Below are 19,096 nucleotides of genomic sequence, written 5' to 3' on the forward strand. Positions count from 1 at the left end.
ACTGCTGGCATTTTTCAACTGAGATGCAAGACGCTGCTGTCACAAAGAGGCAGGAGGTGCCACCGGTAACTGCTATAAGTAACAGGCATGATGCTGCTACTATTACTACTACCATTCTGCTGGTAATGAGAGCAGGAAAAATAACAGCTAATACCACATGGCCCCTGCTGAATGCCAGAAATGAATTGCATGCAGTCATTCACTTAATTCTCAGCAATCTTAGGAGGGAGGCACTATTATTCTTCCCATTTTCCAGCAGAAGCCACCAAGGCACAGAAAGGTCACGGACCTTGCCCAAGGTCACCAAAGTAGAAAGTGGTGGGTCAGGACTGGGTCCCAGGCTCTTCAACCACCACGTCACACGGCCTCCCTCAACAAGGTACACAGCCTCCTAATGACCTGCTTTGGGGTGAGTTTTTTGAGTTGTTTTTTTTTTTAATGTTTTTAATACATTAGGCAGAGAGAGGCTGGTCTGTCCCCATCATCCTCCTGCCCTCTGATACTCTACCTTAAGAAGGTGAGCGCTGAGGCAGAAAAAGTCATACACCAGGCTCCAGGACTAAACACCACGTCAGGATGCCTGACACCACCTCTGGGAGGAATGACCCCAAATGCTGCATCACACATGGCCTGTATCCCCATGTGTAAAAAGTAAAGGTAACATCCCCCATCTGCCTGCTTCCAGGAGCTGCAACAGAATCTGTAAATGGATCCAACTCCTCCAAACAGAGGGAAAAAAAGATTGTGGAGTCTGACTGGCCAGGATTCCACCCCTGTCTCTGGTACCCGTGCTGTGAGCAGGTGCTTTCACGTGGGATTTAATGGTCTCAGACTTCCTCCCCTGGAATAGCCCCTCTAGAGAATTGTGAAGGGAAATGTCTGTTCCCCACCCCCTTCTCTAGAGGAGAAGGCACCTGAGAAACAGACACCAATGGTGAGGAAACCACAGAGTGAATGATGGAAACACCACGCTGTGCTACAATGGGCGTATAAACAATTCAACTCGAATTTCAGTTACTTATACAAACAGGTTGCTTATCACACTTGGCCAATATTAAACTACGTATAAAACATAATTTACATGTGACAGGTAACTTTAATGAAAATATCACTTCAGCCTCTTTCCTCCATTCTGTACCCTTATCTTAATTTTAAAGATAGCCAAGGGGATTCATTGATATTTTGCCTCTGATCTTGATTAACCTGAAACAACTACTGGCCTTTGAAAGCAAAAGAGCACTGGACTTCCCTTTATCTTTGCTCCAGAAATCAGATAAGACACTGGGACTAAACCGGATCATTCTAGACAGGGACCGTGGAAGACAGCTCTGGCTACCGCAGCAGCAGTCAGCAGTGAACACCCCTAAGGCTCTGACACCTAGAAAGGGAATATACAAAGTAAAGGGATTCTGCCGGGGGAGTTATTTTTCTGTCCCCACCCTAGGGGCTGCCCGGTCTTTCGGAAGCCACTGCCACCTCGAAGACACGTTCACAGGCCCGTGGCCACACAAGCTGCATCTTTAAGGCCCACATAAGCAAATGCCAGCTGAAAACATGCAGACAGAGCAGCACACAGACCTGCCGGAGCCGGGCTCAGGGAGACGGTCGGCCGCACCCGAATGCGGCCTAAACCAGCACTGAAATCAAAATAAAACTTTACGTGGCCCTGTATGCATAAGAGAAATAGAAAGGGTAGGAGCACAGACCTGAAAAAGCCTGCCCTGGGTTCAAATCCCAGCTCCCTCACCTGCTGGGGGGATGACCTGGACCAGGAACAAGTAATTTAACCTCTTTGGGTGTCAGTGTCATTTTTTAAATGGGGGGCGGGGGCAATAGCAGTACCCACCTCCTGGTGGTACCTACTGAGAAGATTAAATGAGTTGCTATAAACAGAACGGCACCCGGTATATGGTAAGTACTATCCAAGTTCTGCTGCTGTGACTACGATGGGAACAATCCTAGCTTTTCACAAGGTTCCCAGTTAAGAACTGAAAACATGGGTATGAAACAGGACCGCGGCGGGGAGCCAGCCCGCCCCTGGGCCCAGCGGTGCTCTCGCACAGAGCCCCACACACACAGCGGGAAAGCTGGCCGGATGCAGCGACCCTGCGGGGATGAGAGAGGGACGAGGCTGAGGCACAAGCATTCCTCCCCCCCATCTGCTCATTCGTTACCCCTTTGGAGGGGAGAGAGGAGAGAAGTGACATTTTTGCCTGCCTATGCTGTTCCAAGCATGCTCTAGTCCAAATGACCGGCCGCCCTGGAGGTGGGTGCTGGAATCATGCCCATTTTACAGAGGAGTAAACACCAAGGCTTTGAGCAGGTCGATAGCTGGCTCGAGGCCGCACACACGTGAGCAGTGGGGCTGGGGTTCACACTCAGGAAGTGGGACTCCAGAGCCACACACGCACCCCTGCTGCTTTGGCTACCACACCCCCTCTCAGCCCCGAGGCCCCAGCGACCTTCCCAGGACCTCAACCTGAGCGCTCCTTCCCCTTCAAATGCCTCAGCGGCTCCTCCTGGCTGGCCCTGTCCGCACCCCTAATACAATGGATGATTTATCTACAAAAGAAGGAACAAGATAATCAGGAGCCACAGGATGGGATGGACCACAGGAGAGGAAGACCCTGTCAGGCTGAGAGGGTGAGGAGAGGCCTCAACACCAGTCAGCCATGCAGAAGGATGGGTGAGATTTCAAGAAGCAGAGGAGAAGGAAAACCACATCCTGGGAGAACGCCAGCCTGAACAGATGCCGAGCAGTGAGAAAGGAGAACTCGGAGGAAAGGAATATTTGTGTTGTTGCACCTGCCCGGCATCCGCTCCCTGAGACTGGCTGAAACTGCTGGGAAGAGAAACTCCCCTTCTCCCCTTGACCTGGAGCTGGGGGTGGAAGCCTGGTACTGCCAGGGGTCACCACGCGGAGGGGCCTGCTGTGAGCTAAGCCAGAGAGGAGGAACGCCAAGAGATGGAAAGAGAACTGACAACAACTACCTGGACCCCTGGAGCCAGCTACACCTGCAACAAGCTCTGTCCCTAGACTACACAACGAGCGAGCCCAAACTGGAGTTTTTTAAAAGCCAGTTTGAGTTGGGTCTCAGTCACTTGCAACCAAGAGTCTTAACCAATCCAGGAAGTAAAGGAGGTGTGTATGGCAGAATAGGAAGCTAAGGGTTTAGAGAAGGTTGATGGAAAATTTAAGAGATCTGGGCTCTATTCTTCAGACAGTGGGGAGCCATCCAGGATTTCAGAAGAGAGAGGGGTTGTTGAAGGCAATGCTTTAGGTAGATCAGTCTAGCAACTACGTCCAGGATGGACTGCGCTGCAGAAAACCACAAGAGCCCAGGAGAGATGGGATAAGCGTCTGAGTCCAGGAGCAGAGGGTAGAAACATAATTGGAGGGACAGATTTGAAAGATCTGCTGAGGACTTCCAGTTAACCCTCATACATTCAGAAATGCCTGCTGCACACAGGCCAAGAGCACAGACTCTGGAGCCAGACTGTCTGGGTCTGAATTCTACTTCTGTGTGGCCTTGGGCAAGTTACTTATTAACATCTCTGGGACCAATAATAGTACCTACCTTATAAGATTATTTTGAAGATCACATGAGTTAACTCAAAACCTTTATGGCAGTATCTGTCTCACTGCAAAACTTATTTGTTAGTTGCTATTTATTATTACTAATATTATTATTATTCTCGTCACCACCACCACCTCTTCTCCCTCTTGAAACACCATTAAAATGACAGTAAAAGAATAAACTGCTCAAAATCAAAGGAAATGAGTGCAAAGACATCAGCAGATAAGACATTTCAACATGTTTTTGGAAAACAAACAGTTGGTGAGAAGGAGGCACCTGACTGAGCAACACTGAGAACGGGGCCTGCAAGGGGACACCGACAAGAGGAACTGATGAACGACCACAGATCCCCAGAATCAGCCGTATCCGGCACCAAGAAGCTACTGGAGGATGTGCTCCAGCAAAATGAGGGAGTAAAGCCAGAAAGAGGAAGAGACGGGAACCAGGAAACAGGGAAAGTAGCAAATGGAAATCCCAGAATGAACAATCAGAGTAGATCAGAGCAGGAGGAGGTAGTCAAAAAAAAAAGTAACTGAGAGATTATGTAACACATTTGAATTGTGGGGAAATAAATATATGCTTGATATCTGTGATGGAACATTAAGGAAAAAACTAGAGATACCTAACTAGAAAACTAAGCAAATAAAAAATGAGGTTATCATTAAACCTAAAAACCAAGCACTGTACAAGAAAACGATCTCAGTGCACTACTTGGCTTAAGAATGAACAAGACCTACAGAGTCATAATGCAAACGGTGAAATAATGAGAGAGAGATCTCAACAGGGTTAGGAGAATGAGGCTGGAGAAGGGGGTGCGTGTGCAGGAGAGCCAAATCCTCAGCCCTCACAGCAGGGACAACGTCCAGAATTAATAAATTAGGAAACAGAAGTGTAAGCACATTATTTAGAAACAGAAAGAAAAATACCAAATATATATGTAAATACAAACCACACTCCTAAATCCCACCCACAAATTTAAGAACTAGAAAAGGCCAAAACCCTTCATTTCAAAGTTACAAAGATTTCTCACTGAGCTCAGTACTTCTACTAATTCTATCAGTAATAAACAGGAGGAAAAGAGTCTTAATATCCAAACTACTCAACTACCATGGCGGGAACAACAACCTGCCCCCACCATCCCTCCCCATCCAAACCTCCTCTGCAGGACCCTCACTCAGGTGGCCACCATCGCCTTTGGAGAGCCCGTCCTCCCCAGAGTCCTCCAAAGTGCTCCCTAACGGCTGAGCACATGTCCATCATCACCTGGGTCACTGTGGACTGCACTCATTGGTCTACTTGTGTGGCTTCCAACCTACATCCCGAGCTCCTTGAAGACATCCTCACAAGCCAAACCATCAGCATCTAACATGGTAGTGGCCTGATCAATGTTCCTGAATGAGGGAGGGAGTGGGGGAATGAGTGAACGATTCACAGATACACACACTGCAGCCCTCCCATCACTAAACAGTCAGGGGGTCTTGAAACGCAAAGCCACTTGGTTACTTTGGGTAAATTAAATTTACCTCCTCTCACTCTTACCTGTAGACAGTTCCCAGTTGGATGTAATGAAAAGCATCGATCTTCATCAAGACTGCCTTCAAAAACACAAGCACACACACAGGTGAATAATGCACAACAATTTGCATATTTAATGAAAATGCCAGGTGTCATTATAAATCCTATCAACATCAAGTTGTCGTAAACAAAGAAGCATCCTGTATGTTTCTGAAAGGTTTGCTTGCTGAGTTCCTCATTAAGGAAACGGCCTGTCTGCAAAAAAAGATATGACAACCACCTTGTCCTCATAATGTTGAAAATGACTGACTATTGGAAATAAGCAAGTATCTCCCAGTGGCTAAATGCATTCATGCTCTTCCAATACAGTCTCTCGAAAAAGACTTCATCCAAAGATGTTTTGGATAGTTTAGTTCTTCAGCCCCAAAGAACATAATTTAAAATCAACTTACACGTTCAGCAAAGAAAAGCATCAAGAGTACATTTTACCCCCGAACACGTTTAACTGTAAAAAAGGATGAGAATTCAACCTACCCGCTGCACGTCATAATGCAGTCCACGGATTGCAAAGTTTGGGTCATACTCATACTTCCTGATTTCCGCGGGATACTAAGAAGGAAGAAAGGAACCGGTTTCAGCTGGCGACGTACGAAGTTCAAGACAGCATCCACACTTGGCCCCTGTACGAAGGCTGAGGTGGCTCGTGCACTTGTGTAGGAAGCTGGGGTCAGAAGGGACAGGCCACAGCTTGCCCTCTGCTTCCAGACCAAGTGCTTCCAGGCCACAGAGCACCCCTTCTGCCCTACTCCGTGTTTATCTGCCCGCACACAGGTGAGGCCTCAGCCCCCCGGCTTCCTCAGTCCCCCCGGCTTCTCTGGCCTTAACTCTCCCCTGTCCTCAGCTGCAGGGACCCCTCAGCCGTCGGTACAGCCTTCCTCCCACTCGGGCCAGAGACACCCTCTCTCAGCGCCCGGCTCCCGGGTACAGCTCCAACCCTGGTTCAGAACACACGGCCTGGCTCCCCTGCTGTTTCCTAATCATTAACCTGTCCCTCCTACTATACAAAAATCCCAGTCCCCTCCTTATCCACTGCACCTGGCATCCAAGTCCTTCCCTCTCTCCCGAGATCTCAGAATTGGAACACCAGTTACCTCGCTGGTAGCACCGACGTACCGAGCACACTGTCTGCTGCTCTGCACAGCTGGCCCCACCATGCCCATTTGACAGATGGGACCTCAGAGGCTCCGGATGAAACAACCTGGCCTGGGCCACACAGCACGGGGCGTGGTGAGGCGGGGGATCAGGCTCTCCCCACTGCCCCTGCCCTCAGAGCGTGCACCTGCGGGCCAGAATATCGACTTCTGAGTCTAGGGAGGCTGTGTCCCCAGGATCTCCCAATCACGATGTGAACTGCTTACGTAAAAAACCTCCACAACTGTCAACGGGCACAGGAAACCCCTCTACATGGCTGCACAGCTACCTCCCAGTGCACGGCCAGGGTCACGCGTGTGCAAGAACATCTCCTGGAACCACCAGGCTGACCCGCATGCGCCAAGTTCTCCAGCCAAGCTGCACAAAGCGCTGAGTCAAATGTCACATTCGGGCTCATTTATCTAACACCTGCCACGTGTGCCAAGAAATCCCTCAATGCTATTTCCCTCCTGGGCAGAAGAGTATAGAAACAAAGTTCTCCAAAATCCACACAAAACATGAAGCCAAGGCAAAATGACCTGCATCAGGCAATTCTACACCAAGCACTATACTCCCACATAACAGTGGAATCCAATGAACACGTCAAGTAGTTACTGAGCGAGTACTTTGTGCCAGGGCCTGGGAACGTGGCAGTGAACAAAACTGACACTGTCAGGACTTCCCTGGCGGACCAGTGGTTAAGACTCCACGTTTCCACTGCAGGGGGCCCGGGTTCGATCCCTGGTCGGGGGACTGAGATCCCGCATGCCACGTGGCGCAGCTAAAATAAACAAAAACAAAAGCAACTGACACCGCCTCTGCCCCTAAGAAGTTTCCATTCTATGGTGGGCAGGCGAACCATAAACAAATCAACACATGGTACAGTGCCTCATACTGGTAAGTACTACAGAAAGAACGCAGTACAAGGGTTCAGAGATCTAGGGGAAAAAAAACAATGAGGAGCAAGGCTTCGGGTTGCCTGGAGCCAGGCAGGAGGTTCCACCAGAGGGGCTGGCAGGTGCAAAGGCCCGAAGGTGGGAGCGTGTCTGGCGGTTCAAGGAGCGGCCAGGCAGCTGGAGCAGAGCGAGGGCAGGTGGGAGGAGAGGAGGCTGGTGAGGAAGCCGGGGGCCCAGAGCACTAGAGGCCTCTGCTGTCACTCCAAGTGTGATGGGAAGGCCCGAGGGGGTCTTGAGCCCAGGACTGAGATGACTAACGTTTAAAGGTTCACTCTTGCTGCCGAATGGAGAACAGACTAAGGGGCAAAAATAGAAGCCAGGGGACCAGTCAGGGGGCTACCGCACCATCGGGCGGGAGGCGATGGTGGCTTGGACCGGGGTGCAGGCAGCGGGGGAGGTGAGCAGTGGATAGAGGCAGGCAGGACATATTCTGAATGAGGGAAAAGAGAGTTCACGGCTGCAGAGACTGGCTTCCTCCCAAACGGTACAGCGTGGGAAGGGAGATAAGAGTAATTTTATAGGGGAGAGACCTGGTAAACACTACCTCAGCCAGATGGTCAAGGCCAGCATCGTCGGTGGTAAGTCATGTTGACAGGATGTGATGAGAATGGAACTCTACCTCCATGGTCTTCCTCCCCAAATCCACAAGCCCAGTCTAACCAGGAGAAAACAGGAGACAGAGCCCAAGAGAAGGGCATGCTAAAATGTACTGACCAGGACTCTTCACAACCATCAAAGTCATCAACGGGTCATCAAAAATAAGGAACCTGTAAGAAACTGTCAGAGCCAAGAGAAACCTAAGGAGACGTGACACCTAAATGCAATGTGGTGTCCTGGATGGGATCCTGGACCAGGAAAAGGACATGAGGTAAAAACTAAGGAAACCTGAAGCAAGTACAGACTTTCATCAATAACAATTAATTAATATCAGTTCTTCAGTTGTGATAAATGCACCGCAGTAATGTAAAATGTTAACATTAGGGGAAACCAGCCATGGGGTGTACTCTCTGTATTACCTTTGCAACTTTTCTGTTACCCTAATACTCTTCTAAAAGGAAAAGTTTATTATAAAAAAGAGACAGCATGTGCTGAGAGATCAGAGGCGAACTGAGGAGTCGAGGCTGGTGTTAGGCTTTGGATTTGAAAAACGGGGTGAACGTCGGTAACCATTAATAATCAGGAACACTGATAAGGGTGCAAATCTGGGAGGTGAAATTAAGAACTCTTCTAACACTGTCTTTCCATCCCTTGGGGCGGACGTACCGAATGAAAATATAGATTCAGTTATTACCCAATATTTATTTCAATTTTTGTAAAAACTTATTCTCGTGAAAAAAAAAGAGAAAGGGTAATTACGAAAGGGCTGGAACATTTACATTTGCTTTTGGGGAAGATGCTAAATTGCAAACTTACTGCTCTATTACTATGCATCTCAAAAGCAGATGTCTTTCATCTCTACAAGTACTTTTAGTCTTTGGCAGGAAAAAAAATGGCACCAAACTCAATGCTTCCAACAGCATCTTGGAAGAATTATTTTCAAATCCAAAACAAGAGAAAAATCTGCATTAGCATAACTGCCTCTATTAATATGCTTGATATAATTAGTGTTAGGACATATTTCTTTTATCAAAGCAACAAACAGACATAATGGGAATGAAATAAGTATCTTAAATCTAGAAGCTTTTCTAATCATAATGATTGCATCTTTTTCCCATCTATTTCATCTCTCTTTTCTCTCCAAATTTCATAAATTTTTAATCTTCATGAATATTTTATTTTCATATGAACAACAAACCCATAGGGTAGAAAGAAAAGGTGTTATTAATCCCACAAAAGGCAACGTGAACAAAGAAGAAAGCATCTCTGCCTTGGAAACAGACAAATCTAAGTTTAAATTCTGGTTCTGCCTCCTATTGGTCTTTGTGGCCTTGAACTACCAGCTGAACTCCGTAAGCCTCAGTCTGCTCAACTGTAAAACAGAGTGAATATCCATTTGCAGGGCTGTCACGCAGATCAGAAATAATAGTAGTAATAGCTAACCTTTACTGAGTGTATTCTATGTGCCAGGCATTTTACAGAAATTAACTCCTTTAATTATCACAATAACATTTGAGAAAAGTACTGTTAACTGTGCCCATTTCACAGAGGAGGAAACTGAGGCTCAGAGACATTAGGTCAGTTACTCAAGATTACCTAAGAAATTAAGTGGTAAAAGCCAGGATTCAAACTCCAGCAGTCAGGCTCCAGAACCTGTGCTTTCGGCACTGAGCAGACAACCAACAGTTGGTGCTGTTAGTATAATGACTTTCGTTTTATAAGTGATATCAGTCACAGCAAACGTTGCAGATGATTAGATTAGATTAGAATGCCAGCACCAGTGCAAGACCCCTTCAGCTCGCTCTCCAGTGGGGTGGTGGGGAGATGGGATAAGCCGACATATAGGAGAGCAAGAGCAGGACCACCTCGCTCTTATCCTGCTTCCATCCTCAAAGTAAAAGGAAAGGACCATGGGTCAGACCAAAGAGAAGAGAGTCTCTTGAACAAATGGAGAAATGCAGCTGGATGGCAAGTGGCTAGATGGGTTTACATCTGATCGAGTGGCCATAACTAAAGAAAGCTTGGTGGCTGAAGGGAATGTTGTTTTTGGCAAGTGCCATTTCTGCATTTTGAAAAGGACAAACGAGTTTCTTATTAAATCCACTGATAACCAAAAGCTGAGGGGATCAGGAAATATACTGCACCAAATGGTGAGGATCCAAAACTTTAACAGCATTAATAAAGGTACGATACCCAGAACCAGGAAGGTGATGGGCTCCCTCTATTCCACACTAGTCAGACCCCACCTGCACTAACATCTTCAGTTCAGAGCCTCACATTTGAGAGGGATAAACCAGAGCACACACAAAGGAGGGTGACCAAGACGATGAAAAGATGAGAAAAGAAGCCAAATGAGAATGGTTGGAAAAACTAAGAATGATTCAACAGGTAAAAGAAGTCTTAGACATAGTATGAGTGTGTTTCATGTTTGGTAATTGCAATCATTGTTGCTTTTGTTGTGGTCATCCATGTACAATGCTTGGTGTCAGTCTATCTCTTGTAAAAATAAAATACAGTGTGTGTGTGTGAAAAAAATAAATAAATAAAGGAGTCTTAGAGGGCATAATGGTCCACATAACACCCAGCCCATTACTCAAATAGTCAAGTATAAAACATCAGTTTTCATGATTTAGGTTTCTAGGTTACTCACACCCACCCTCCCCCACCCCCAGCCCACCTCTGTGGACAGACTCCTTCCAGATTCTACTGAAATATCACCTCCTTCGTTGTTTCCCCAATTCCCTCGGGCACAGAAAGTTGTTCCAACCATCCTCTGCACACGCCTAGCTCTCTGTTCAGATGTCTGTAGGGCTCCACCAGGCAGAGGCTTCATAATTTACCTGCCTACAGGATGGACTCCCCCACTAGACTGTTGGTTCCCCAAGGACAGCACCTGTATCCTACTCACCTTCATCCTCCCTGCTTCTATGACAGAGCTTAGCACAGAAGAGGACCGAGTAAAGGGAGAATGAACGTGCGAAGGGATGAATGACAAGAAGGGATCAGGGGTAAAAGCTGCATGAAGGCAGAATTGTTCAACCCGTGGAAGAATCTCCCCAAATTCCTGGAGAACACCTCCAGGAGGGATGCACTCCAGTCACACTTCTCGGGATGCTGTCAGGGGTTCTCAAAGGCGACTGGTCCAGATGACCTCTGAGGATGCTTGCCATCCTGGTTCCTGAAACATGTACCCAAACTAGACTAGAGAAAACCACGTTTGGTTTTGAGTGTTTTTCTTCCTTCCCTATTATAAGCTCTCAACAACACTACACATCAAAAGACATTCAAATATTCTTTATCTAAGAACGCAATTCCGTTCAGTGATGAGAGTAAAACATTGCCCATGATTTCAAGAATTCCTTCCAACCAGAACTCAACAGTCTGCCACTGCATCCGGCTCTGGGAGAACCTATGTCACTGCTCCATGAGAAAGGAGAGGGCAAACGTCTGTGGCTGAATCTCCACTCATGAGTAACTTGGGACAGTCTTTTTGTCAGAGACATCTAAAGATTCTTTAATAAACAAACAACTATCTTCCAGGTACAAAGTTTCAGTTAGGCAAGATAAATGAGTTCTGGAGATCTATTATATAGCATAGTACCTATAGCTAACAATATTGTATTGTATACTCAAAATTTGCTAAGTGGGTAGATCTTATGTTAAGCATTCTTACCACACACACACACACACACACACACACACACACACAGAAATAACTATAATGATAAATAAAGGGGGCAGGAGGAAACTTTGGGAGGCGATGGATAGTTTATGACCTTGATGATGGTTTCACACACTTCTCCTGAACCTCAGTGAGTTATATACATTAAATACATATAGCCTTTCACGTGTCAATCATACCTCGATAAAGTGGTTTTTTAAAAAGCTATCTTCCAGATGGAGTCATTTGGAAGGGAACCAAATCTACTCATTCATTCAGCAACAATTTACTAAGGGATGTCTATCGTGCCATGCACGAGGCCAGGTCAGCTCACGGCTAGTCTTCAAACGCCAGCGGGGAAGGGGAAGAGGACTGTGAGGTCCCCACGCTCTTACCCTGTGTTCGTTGATGAGAAGGTCCCGAGCGGCATTAAATATCAGTGTGTGCAGGTGCTTGGAATAAAACACCAGGGTGTAATCATAATCAAAGCCGTAGATTTCAATGTCCGACAAGCTCATCTCATTGTTTGAGAAGATGGCATCTGGATTCAACAAGTTGCTCATAATGGAAGGAACCAATTCTAGAAGTAAAGGGAAAAAATACATTATACCCTATGATAAATAAAGGTCAGTATGATTTCGAAACAAAATGAGTAAATTGAAGTGCAAGAGTGATTAGCCTTCCCTTGAAAACATTATGCTAAGTGAAAGAAGCCAGTCACAAAGGAACACATATTGTATGATTCAATGTATATGATATGTCTAGACTAGGCAAATCCACTAAGTCAGATAGTATCAATAGACTGGTGGTTGCCTAGAACTGGCGGATGGGGAGAAATGAAATGACTGCTAATGGGCATAGAATTTCTTTTGGGGGTGGTGAAAATGTTCTAAAATTGATTATGGTGATGGCTGAACAGCTGTTTTGATTACACTAAAACCCACTGAATGGGAAACTTTAAGTGGGTGAATTGTATGGTATGTACATAACATCCAAATAAGACTGTTATAAAAAAAATATTTGCTTCGACATCACGAAAAGATTTGTTTTTGTTTAAAAAAGAATACATGCCAGTTAGAGATTTTAGAAGATAAACATGTAGATAATTAAATAACACCCACTGTAACATTGCCCAGAAAAAAACTACTAACATTTCCTGTATTTGCCGCCCATATTGTTCTATGTACGTAGTCTACATAGCTGACCCCACACGATATACACAGCTTTGTGTTCCACTCTAAATTTAATATCCTATCATAATGTGTTCTATCATTACAGACTTTCTAAGAATATAAATTTAAATCATTATATAGGGCTTCCCTGGTGGCACAGTGGTTAAGAATCCGCCTGCCAATGCAGGGGACACGGGTTCGAGCCCTGGTCTGGGAAGATCCCACATGCCGCGGAGCAACTAAGCCCGTGCGCCACAACTACTGATCCTGCTCTCTAGAGCCCGCGAGCCACAACTACTGAGCCTGCGTGCCCCAATTACTGAAGCCCACGCACCTAGAGCCCGTGCTCCACAACAAGAGAAGCCACCGCAATGAGAAGCCCGCACACCACAACGAAGAGTAGCCCCCGCTCACCGCAACTACAGAAAGCCCACGCGCAGCAACAAAGACCCGACACCGCCAAAAATAAATAAATAAACTAATTTTTTAAAAACCCATTATATAAGATTCTGGTATATCGTACCACATCAACCTTTTACTCTATGTTACACACTTAGGTTTTTTTCCTGTTTAAAAAAAAAAGAACAGCATTAAGTACCTTCAGATGTTCATCTTTGCCTTTCAGGTGATTTCCTTCAGATGGTTTGTTAGAAATGTGATTATCCAAAGGATACCATCAGGGTCCCCTGGATCCTATGTTAGTTTTGAGCTTCTTTTTTGAGCAGTTCTGACTATTTGTGAGGATTGCTATTTTCATGACTTTTATTCTTCCTTGGAGGTTTTCCAAAAACTCATCCTACCTTACAACTTCCATGAGCCCACTGGATCCTTTTAAAAATCTAAGATGCAATATGGGAGGTTAGTGGTCTTAGTTTCCAACATCTTGAAACATTTTCCTATGTTATCATTGCAGGCATTATTTCATCATTACCTAGCAATTATTCCCACCTATGACTTAAAAAAAAGACTAAATAAAGAAAGCAGGATATGACAGGAGATTGCCCAAGATGTTGCAACAGTGAAACAAATCATCGCTACAACGTCATCCTTCAGCTTCCTCATTGCCCTGCCCCAAGTATCACATCATTTTCAGGAAGGTATATCAAAGAAGTCTGAAGATACCATCTCTGCAGTCATTTTTTTAGCTTTCACGGAACACAGTTGAGAATTGATAATTCTCTATTTTCCAGCATAAAACTGACAGAAGAAGACATTTCACAATTATTAGATGAGTCAGAAGATGAATGCAAAGAGATAGAAAGCAGCTCTCTAGAGTCAGGTAATGACAGAGGTTGCACAAAATATTTCTAAAGACAAAAAGGAAGTAAAACATTCTCATCCAGTCACTTCACAGGCAGTCGTTTAACACAAAGAATCTCATCATGCAGCATTTTGCAACAAGAACACAGACCGTCCCATTTTGCTAAGAGGATATGTAACAGCATTCTCTCACCTTTTATGATGTTTGTGCACCAAAATTTACCCGAAGCAACCCATCAGTAAACAAATGCTGAAGGCAGGCGACTTCCTGGAGATAGGTACAAAACCACCAACACATGCACACGAAAAGTGAACTGTCCACATCTTACTACTAAAATTGAACTATCTGTATTTTACTACCCTTCACATTACTAAGGGCCACCTCCTGGCTCTGTCTTAAGAGCTAACATTTATTAAGCACTTACCACGTACCATATGCTCAGAAGCACTTTCTACCACCTCATTTAATCCTTACAACAACCTCATGAGGCGACGGCTCTACTATCCCCACTTGATGTATGAGGACATAGAAGCACACAGAAATTATACAATTTGCTGAAGGACACACAACAACTACACAGCAGAGCTGGGATTTGAACCTGGTAAGTCTGGCTTCAGAATCTGCACTCTTAATGCTCTTCTCCAGGATTATGGGAATCAACAAGCATTTGAGAAGGGTGCATTTATTTTCTCAATAAAATGGAGTCAATCCTTCCTCATTTCAAGGCTTACCATAGAGTCTACAATGCTTCCTCCTTCCCTTCTGCTCACTTCTTTCTCACATTATCCACTTCTCAGGGGCCACCTGACATACCCAAAAAGTACTACTTTCACAGGGTGACAACTCCAATCAGGGCACCGTGCCAGCCACAATGACGTATTCTGAGCCTTTCAGAAGGCTCCTTATAGCTGTGGGGCTTGGATCCCTTTGAAAACCTAACAGAAGCCACAGAATCCTCTCCCCACAGAAAAACACAAATAAAATTTCGTGGAAAACTTCACGAAGGTTGACCCCTGAAGCCTATTCATGGTCACCAGGTAAGATGCCAAGTTTCTCTCCCACTGACAACCTAGATATGACCAAGTCTACTGAAAATCCAAATAGCCAAGATTCACCAACAATTCCATTTCTTCTTAGTTTCCTTTGTCAAAATCAATGAGATGATAACCTTGGCCTTTTTTTTTTTTTTTTTTGCAACTATGATCCATCTGAGGATAAGAAAGACGTAACATTTCAAGAAACTTGAAGGCAGACAGTTCACGAGAACTAGTCCTCAGGAAGGGAGAAGCCAGCAGTCCTAAGCTCTTCAGCATCCAACACTGAAGACCACCTGGCCTTACAGCATCAACGGGCCACTGCAGAGGATGTCATTTTCCGAATAGGACCACATGGCATCGTCTGTACGAAGTGAAACGGGATCGCTTACAGAGTGACCAAAAGCTCTTCTTTCACAAATGACCTTTCCAAGGAAGTTCTCGTGGCCTGTTGACCTTAGACGTTTCTATTTAGAAAGGTGCTGGCAATGAAGTCTACGTCCCTTTCTGCTACCTGAGAAGAAGCTGTGAAGCCCTCAGGGAACACGACGGTGCTGGAACACGGTGCTGACAGCCAGCACATCTCCAGAAGCTGCCCGGGAATGCATTCCCCACCGGAGGGAAAGCTCAAGGTGCATCAGTCACATGAACATCACCACCGGAAAGCCTGCATGCTTAATTTGTCATCACTCGAAGTAAACACGAGGGACATCAGCAGCTTAAAAGGATCTCAGCATCCCATGCAATCACTTCAAAAAAAGTGCTAAGAATAAACGCAAGTCATTACAAGGCAAAAGAAAAGAATGCCAACCATTCAGAGAAATACGGTCTGTCTAAACTGAATCTAAACTCAGTTGTCTGAACTTTATACTTGTCTAAACTCCACGTATAAACAGAAGGGCCCGTGACTAGTCAGTTATGTACTTCCCCAAAGCAGACACAAGAGTGGGTACGAATTTAGAGAGCGAATTCCTTTTGCTCCTAATGGATGATGACCGCAAGACTATACGACGAGGACAAAGACGTGGAGAGACAGCTCTGCTGCTCTGCCCAAAGCTCCGGCCAGAGCTGGGTCCCAAGGCAGCCACCCTGAGCTGGGAGGTGAGCGCCTTTCCTGGGATCCGGCGGCAGGCTGGGCGCCCCCTACACACGCACCAGCTTCCGGTTGCTCACCTGCTCATCCCCCAGGGCACTAGGACACGCAGTGGACCACCTACAGGAAACATCTGTAAGCTTCCTGGGGTTCTGTGTTTGCTTATTTTTATTGTGGTAAAATATGCATAACACAAAACTTACCATCTTAACCATTTCAAGTGTACGGTGCAGCGGCATTAAGGTGATTCACATTGCTGTGCGACCATCCCCACCATCCAGCTTCAGAACTCTTTTCACCTTGCAGAAGTGAAACTCCACACCCATTAAACACCAGCTCCCCATTCTTCCTCCCCCAGGCCCTGGCAACCACCCTTCTATGCTCTGTCTCTAGGAATGTGACTCCTCTAGGTACCTCATATAAGGAGAATCACATAGTATTTGTCTTTTGTGAGTGGCTCATTTTATTTAGCATAGCGTCTTCAAGATTCATTCACGTTGGAGCACGTGTCAGAAGTTCACTCCTTCTAAAGGCTACATAATATTCCACTGCATGTATATCCACGTTTTGTTTATCCATTCATCTGTGACGACACATGGACACTTGGGTTGCTCCCACCCGTTGGCTACTGTGAATAAAGCTGCGATGCACGTGGATGGACAAATATCTTTTTGAGCCCCTGCTTTCACTTCTTCAGGGTATATACCCAGAAGGGGACTTGCTAGATCATACAGTAACCTGATTTTTAATTTTTTGAGGACCCACCATACTGTTTTCCATAGCCACTACACCATTTTCTGTTATTTTGGTTTTTTGGTGAGTTTGTTTTTGTAAGGTCACCACAGAAGAATTCCTTCCTTGCCTTAACTTTATCTTTACTTCTGAGTATGAATGAAATCAGAACTTAGGTATAGAAGTCAGACATTTTTCCACCTATTCAAGGAAAGATTTTTAAACCATGTAAAGATCTGAGTTTGGGAAATACAATTTTTGATAAGTACTGTGTTCCCTGTAATGTTCAGAAATGCACACTGACTCTCCCTTAATAAAGGCCCCCAGCCTAACGGAGCAGTGTGTGGGGCAGTGCCGAGTAGAAATCCATGGCCTGAGTCATGTCAAGGAATACTCCTGATGTCCTCAGAAAGGCCACATGACTGTCCCTCGGCCCTTGGGGACACCACTGGGAAGCTCTAAAGGGATACATCCCCTACTCTCAGCACCGTCCCAGGAACAGGTCAGATAATGTCAGGAGGAGGGACATAAGGGATGAGTCAGACCAACTGAGATCCTCGAGGGAGCCTGTGGTAGGCAGTGACTGTGGGCCCTGGGCGTGTGTGCTACTCACATTCTCTCCTTCCAGGCACATGGGGAAGATTACAACCCCCCCCCCTTCACCCCTAACCACCCCCAGTCCCGCTCTGGCCGGCTCTGGCCAACAGATTGTGGCCAGAAGTGACACGGGTCACTTCCAGACCACAGCACACTCCCTCCCCTGCTGTATCAATCATGGACACATGTGCTATGGAGACACCACAAGATGGAGAAGCCTGGAAGGCTAGGCCACCACATTGAGGGCAACTGCCCTGGAGAAGTGCCTGAGGCCCCAGGAGACTGCAGGAGTGAGAAATACACTGTGGTTATAGCTGCCAATCCTAAACCACTGAGATTTTTGGTGTCGCTTGTCACTGCAGCATAACTTAGCCTAACCTGACTGACACACCTTCTGTTTCTCCAGTATGCTCAACTGCTCTGGGAAACCGCCCCTCCCTAACATTCAGACTATGTGGTCCTGGGGAGGTTCTGTTCCTGACTCTGGGAGGAGAGCATGTGACCCAAACTTGGCCAAAGAGAACCCCTGAATTCCCTCACCAACACGGATTCATTTGGGGCAGGCACAGAACCACCTCCAGCCAACTGTCCTCATATGTCCCCTGTAGCCACAGAGAACCAATGAGTCCAATCAAGGAAATTTCTGGATTTATAAGGGAATTTCAAGAAAGAGACATTCGTTTCTTCCAAACTTGGGCCTAAGAGTATATAAATCTGGAGATATGAGGGGCCCCCTCTAGGAACCTGAAAAAGAGGCCAGTGGGGAGGAGAGCAAGGTCAAGAGACGGAAAGAAGCCACCCAACAACATCAACTGAACTTGGATCAAGGCAAGCTTGAAGCTGGTACTACCTCTGGATTTTTCAACTGCACAAGCCCATAAAATATCTTTTCAATTTTTTGCTTAAATTAAATCAGTTTGACTCAGGCTTTTTTATTTTTATTGCTTGCAGCTGAAGGACTCCTAACTAAAAGTTCATTTCAAGGATATTCAGCCACTCAAAATTCTCACTGCCTACAAATTTCAACTTTTAACATGGCATCAAAGGCAGTCCCCACTTAGACTTCAGTCTGTCTTCCCAATCTTAAATCCTCCTTCATATGCCCTATTTTCAACAAGATGGGCAATCTACTACTCTGTGTTCTCCAGAATATACTGTAATTGAATACTGATGAATAAAATTCACCTGGAATAGTCTATCTCTCTAACTAAATAAACACTGTTTAGCTATATGGAAAGGGTGTCAAGTAAGATGTTCCTTCACACTATGCTGCAAAACAAACACCATGTGAATCAAAGAGTTAAGTTTTTTTTTCTAAATATTAAAAAGGTGGGGAAAATATATAGACTACTCTTTACTTCATCTCAGGATAGAACATAACTTTCCAAATGTAAAAGCAATAGAATAAATCAAAACAGAAAAATATCAACAGATTTACAATATAAAAATTTTAAACATCTGTGTATCAAAAAATATCACAAATTTGGGGGGGGAAGGGTTATATTAGACAAAATTAAAAGATAAACAGCAAAAGACTAATATCCTTAATGTAAAAAAAGAAAAAGCCATACAAATCCAATAAACAAAAAGATAAAGACTATATCTCACAAGAAAGGAAATTAAATGGCTAATAAACAAATGTTCAACCATTCCAATTATTTTTTTAAAAAGCAAACTAAAACAATTAGACAGGGACTTCCCTGGTTGCA

The 19,096-nt window shown here is 45.3% G+C and overlaps 1 protein-coding gene across 1 annotated transcript in view; it reads right to left on the bottom strand.

The window, feature by feature from the left end:
* Positions 1-19,096, bottom strand: part of NT5DC3 (5'-nucleotidase domain containing 3) — a 66,019-nt gene that overhangs the window by 31,859 nt on the left and 15,064 nt on the right. The window contains exons 2-4 of the mRNA XM_068561331.1: positions 11,894-12,078; positions 5,628-5,702; positions 5,118-5,173 (exon numbers count right to left, since the gene is read on the bottom strand). Coding sequence (XP_068417432.1) covers positions 5,118-5,173; positions 5,628-5,702; positions 11,894-12,078 — 316 coding nt within the window. The remainder of the gene's footprint in view (positions 1-5,117; positions 5,174-5,627; positions 5,703-11,893; positions 12,079-19,096) is intronic.

This window comes from Eschrichtius robustus, chromosome 13 (genome assembly GCF_028021215.1).
Source record: "Eschrichtius robustus isolate mEscRob2 chromosome 13, mEscRob2.pri, whole genome shotgun sequence".
Classification (NCBI taxonomy): domain Eukaryota; kingdom Metazoa; phylum Chordata; class Mammalia; order Artiodactyla; family Eschrichtiidae; genus Eschrichtius; species Eschrichtius robustus.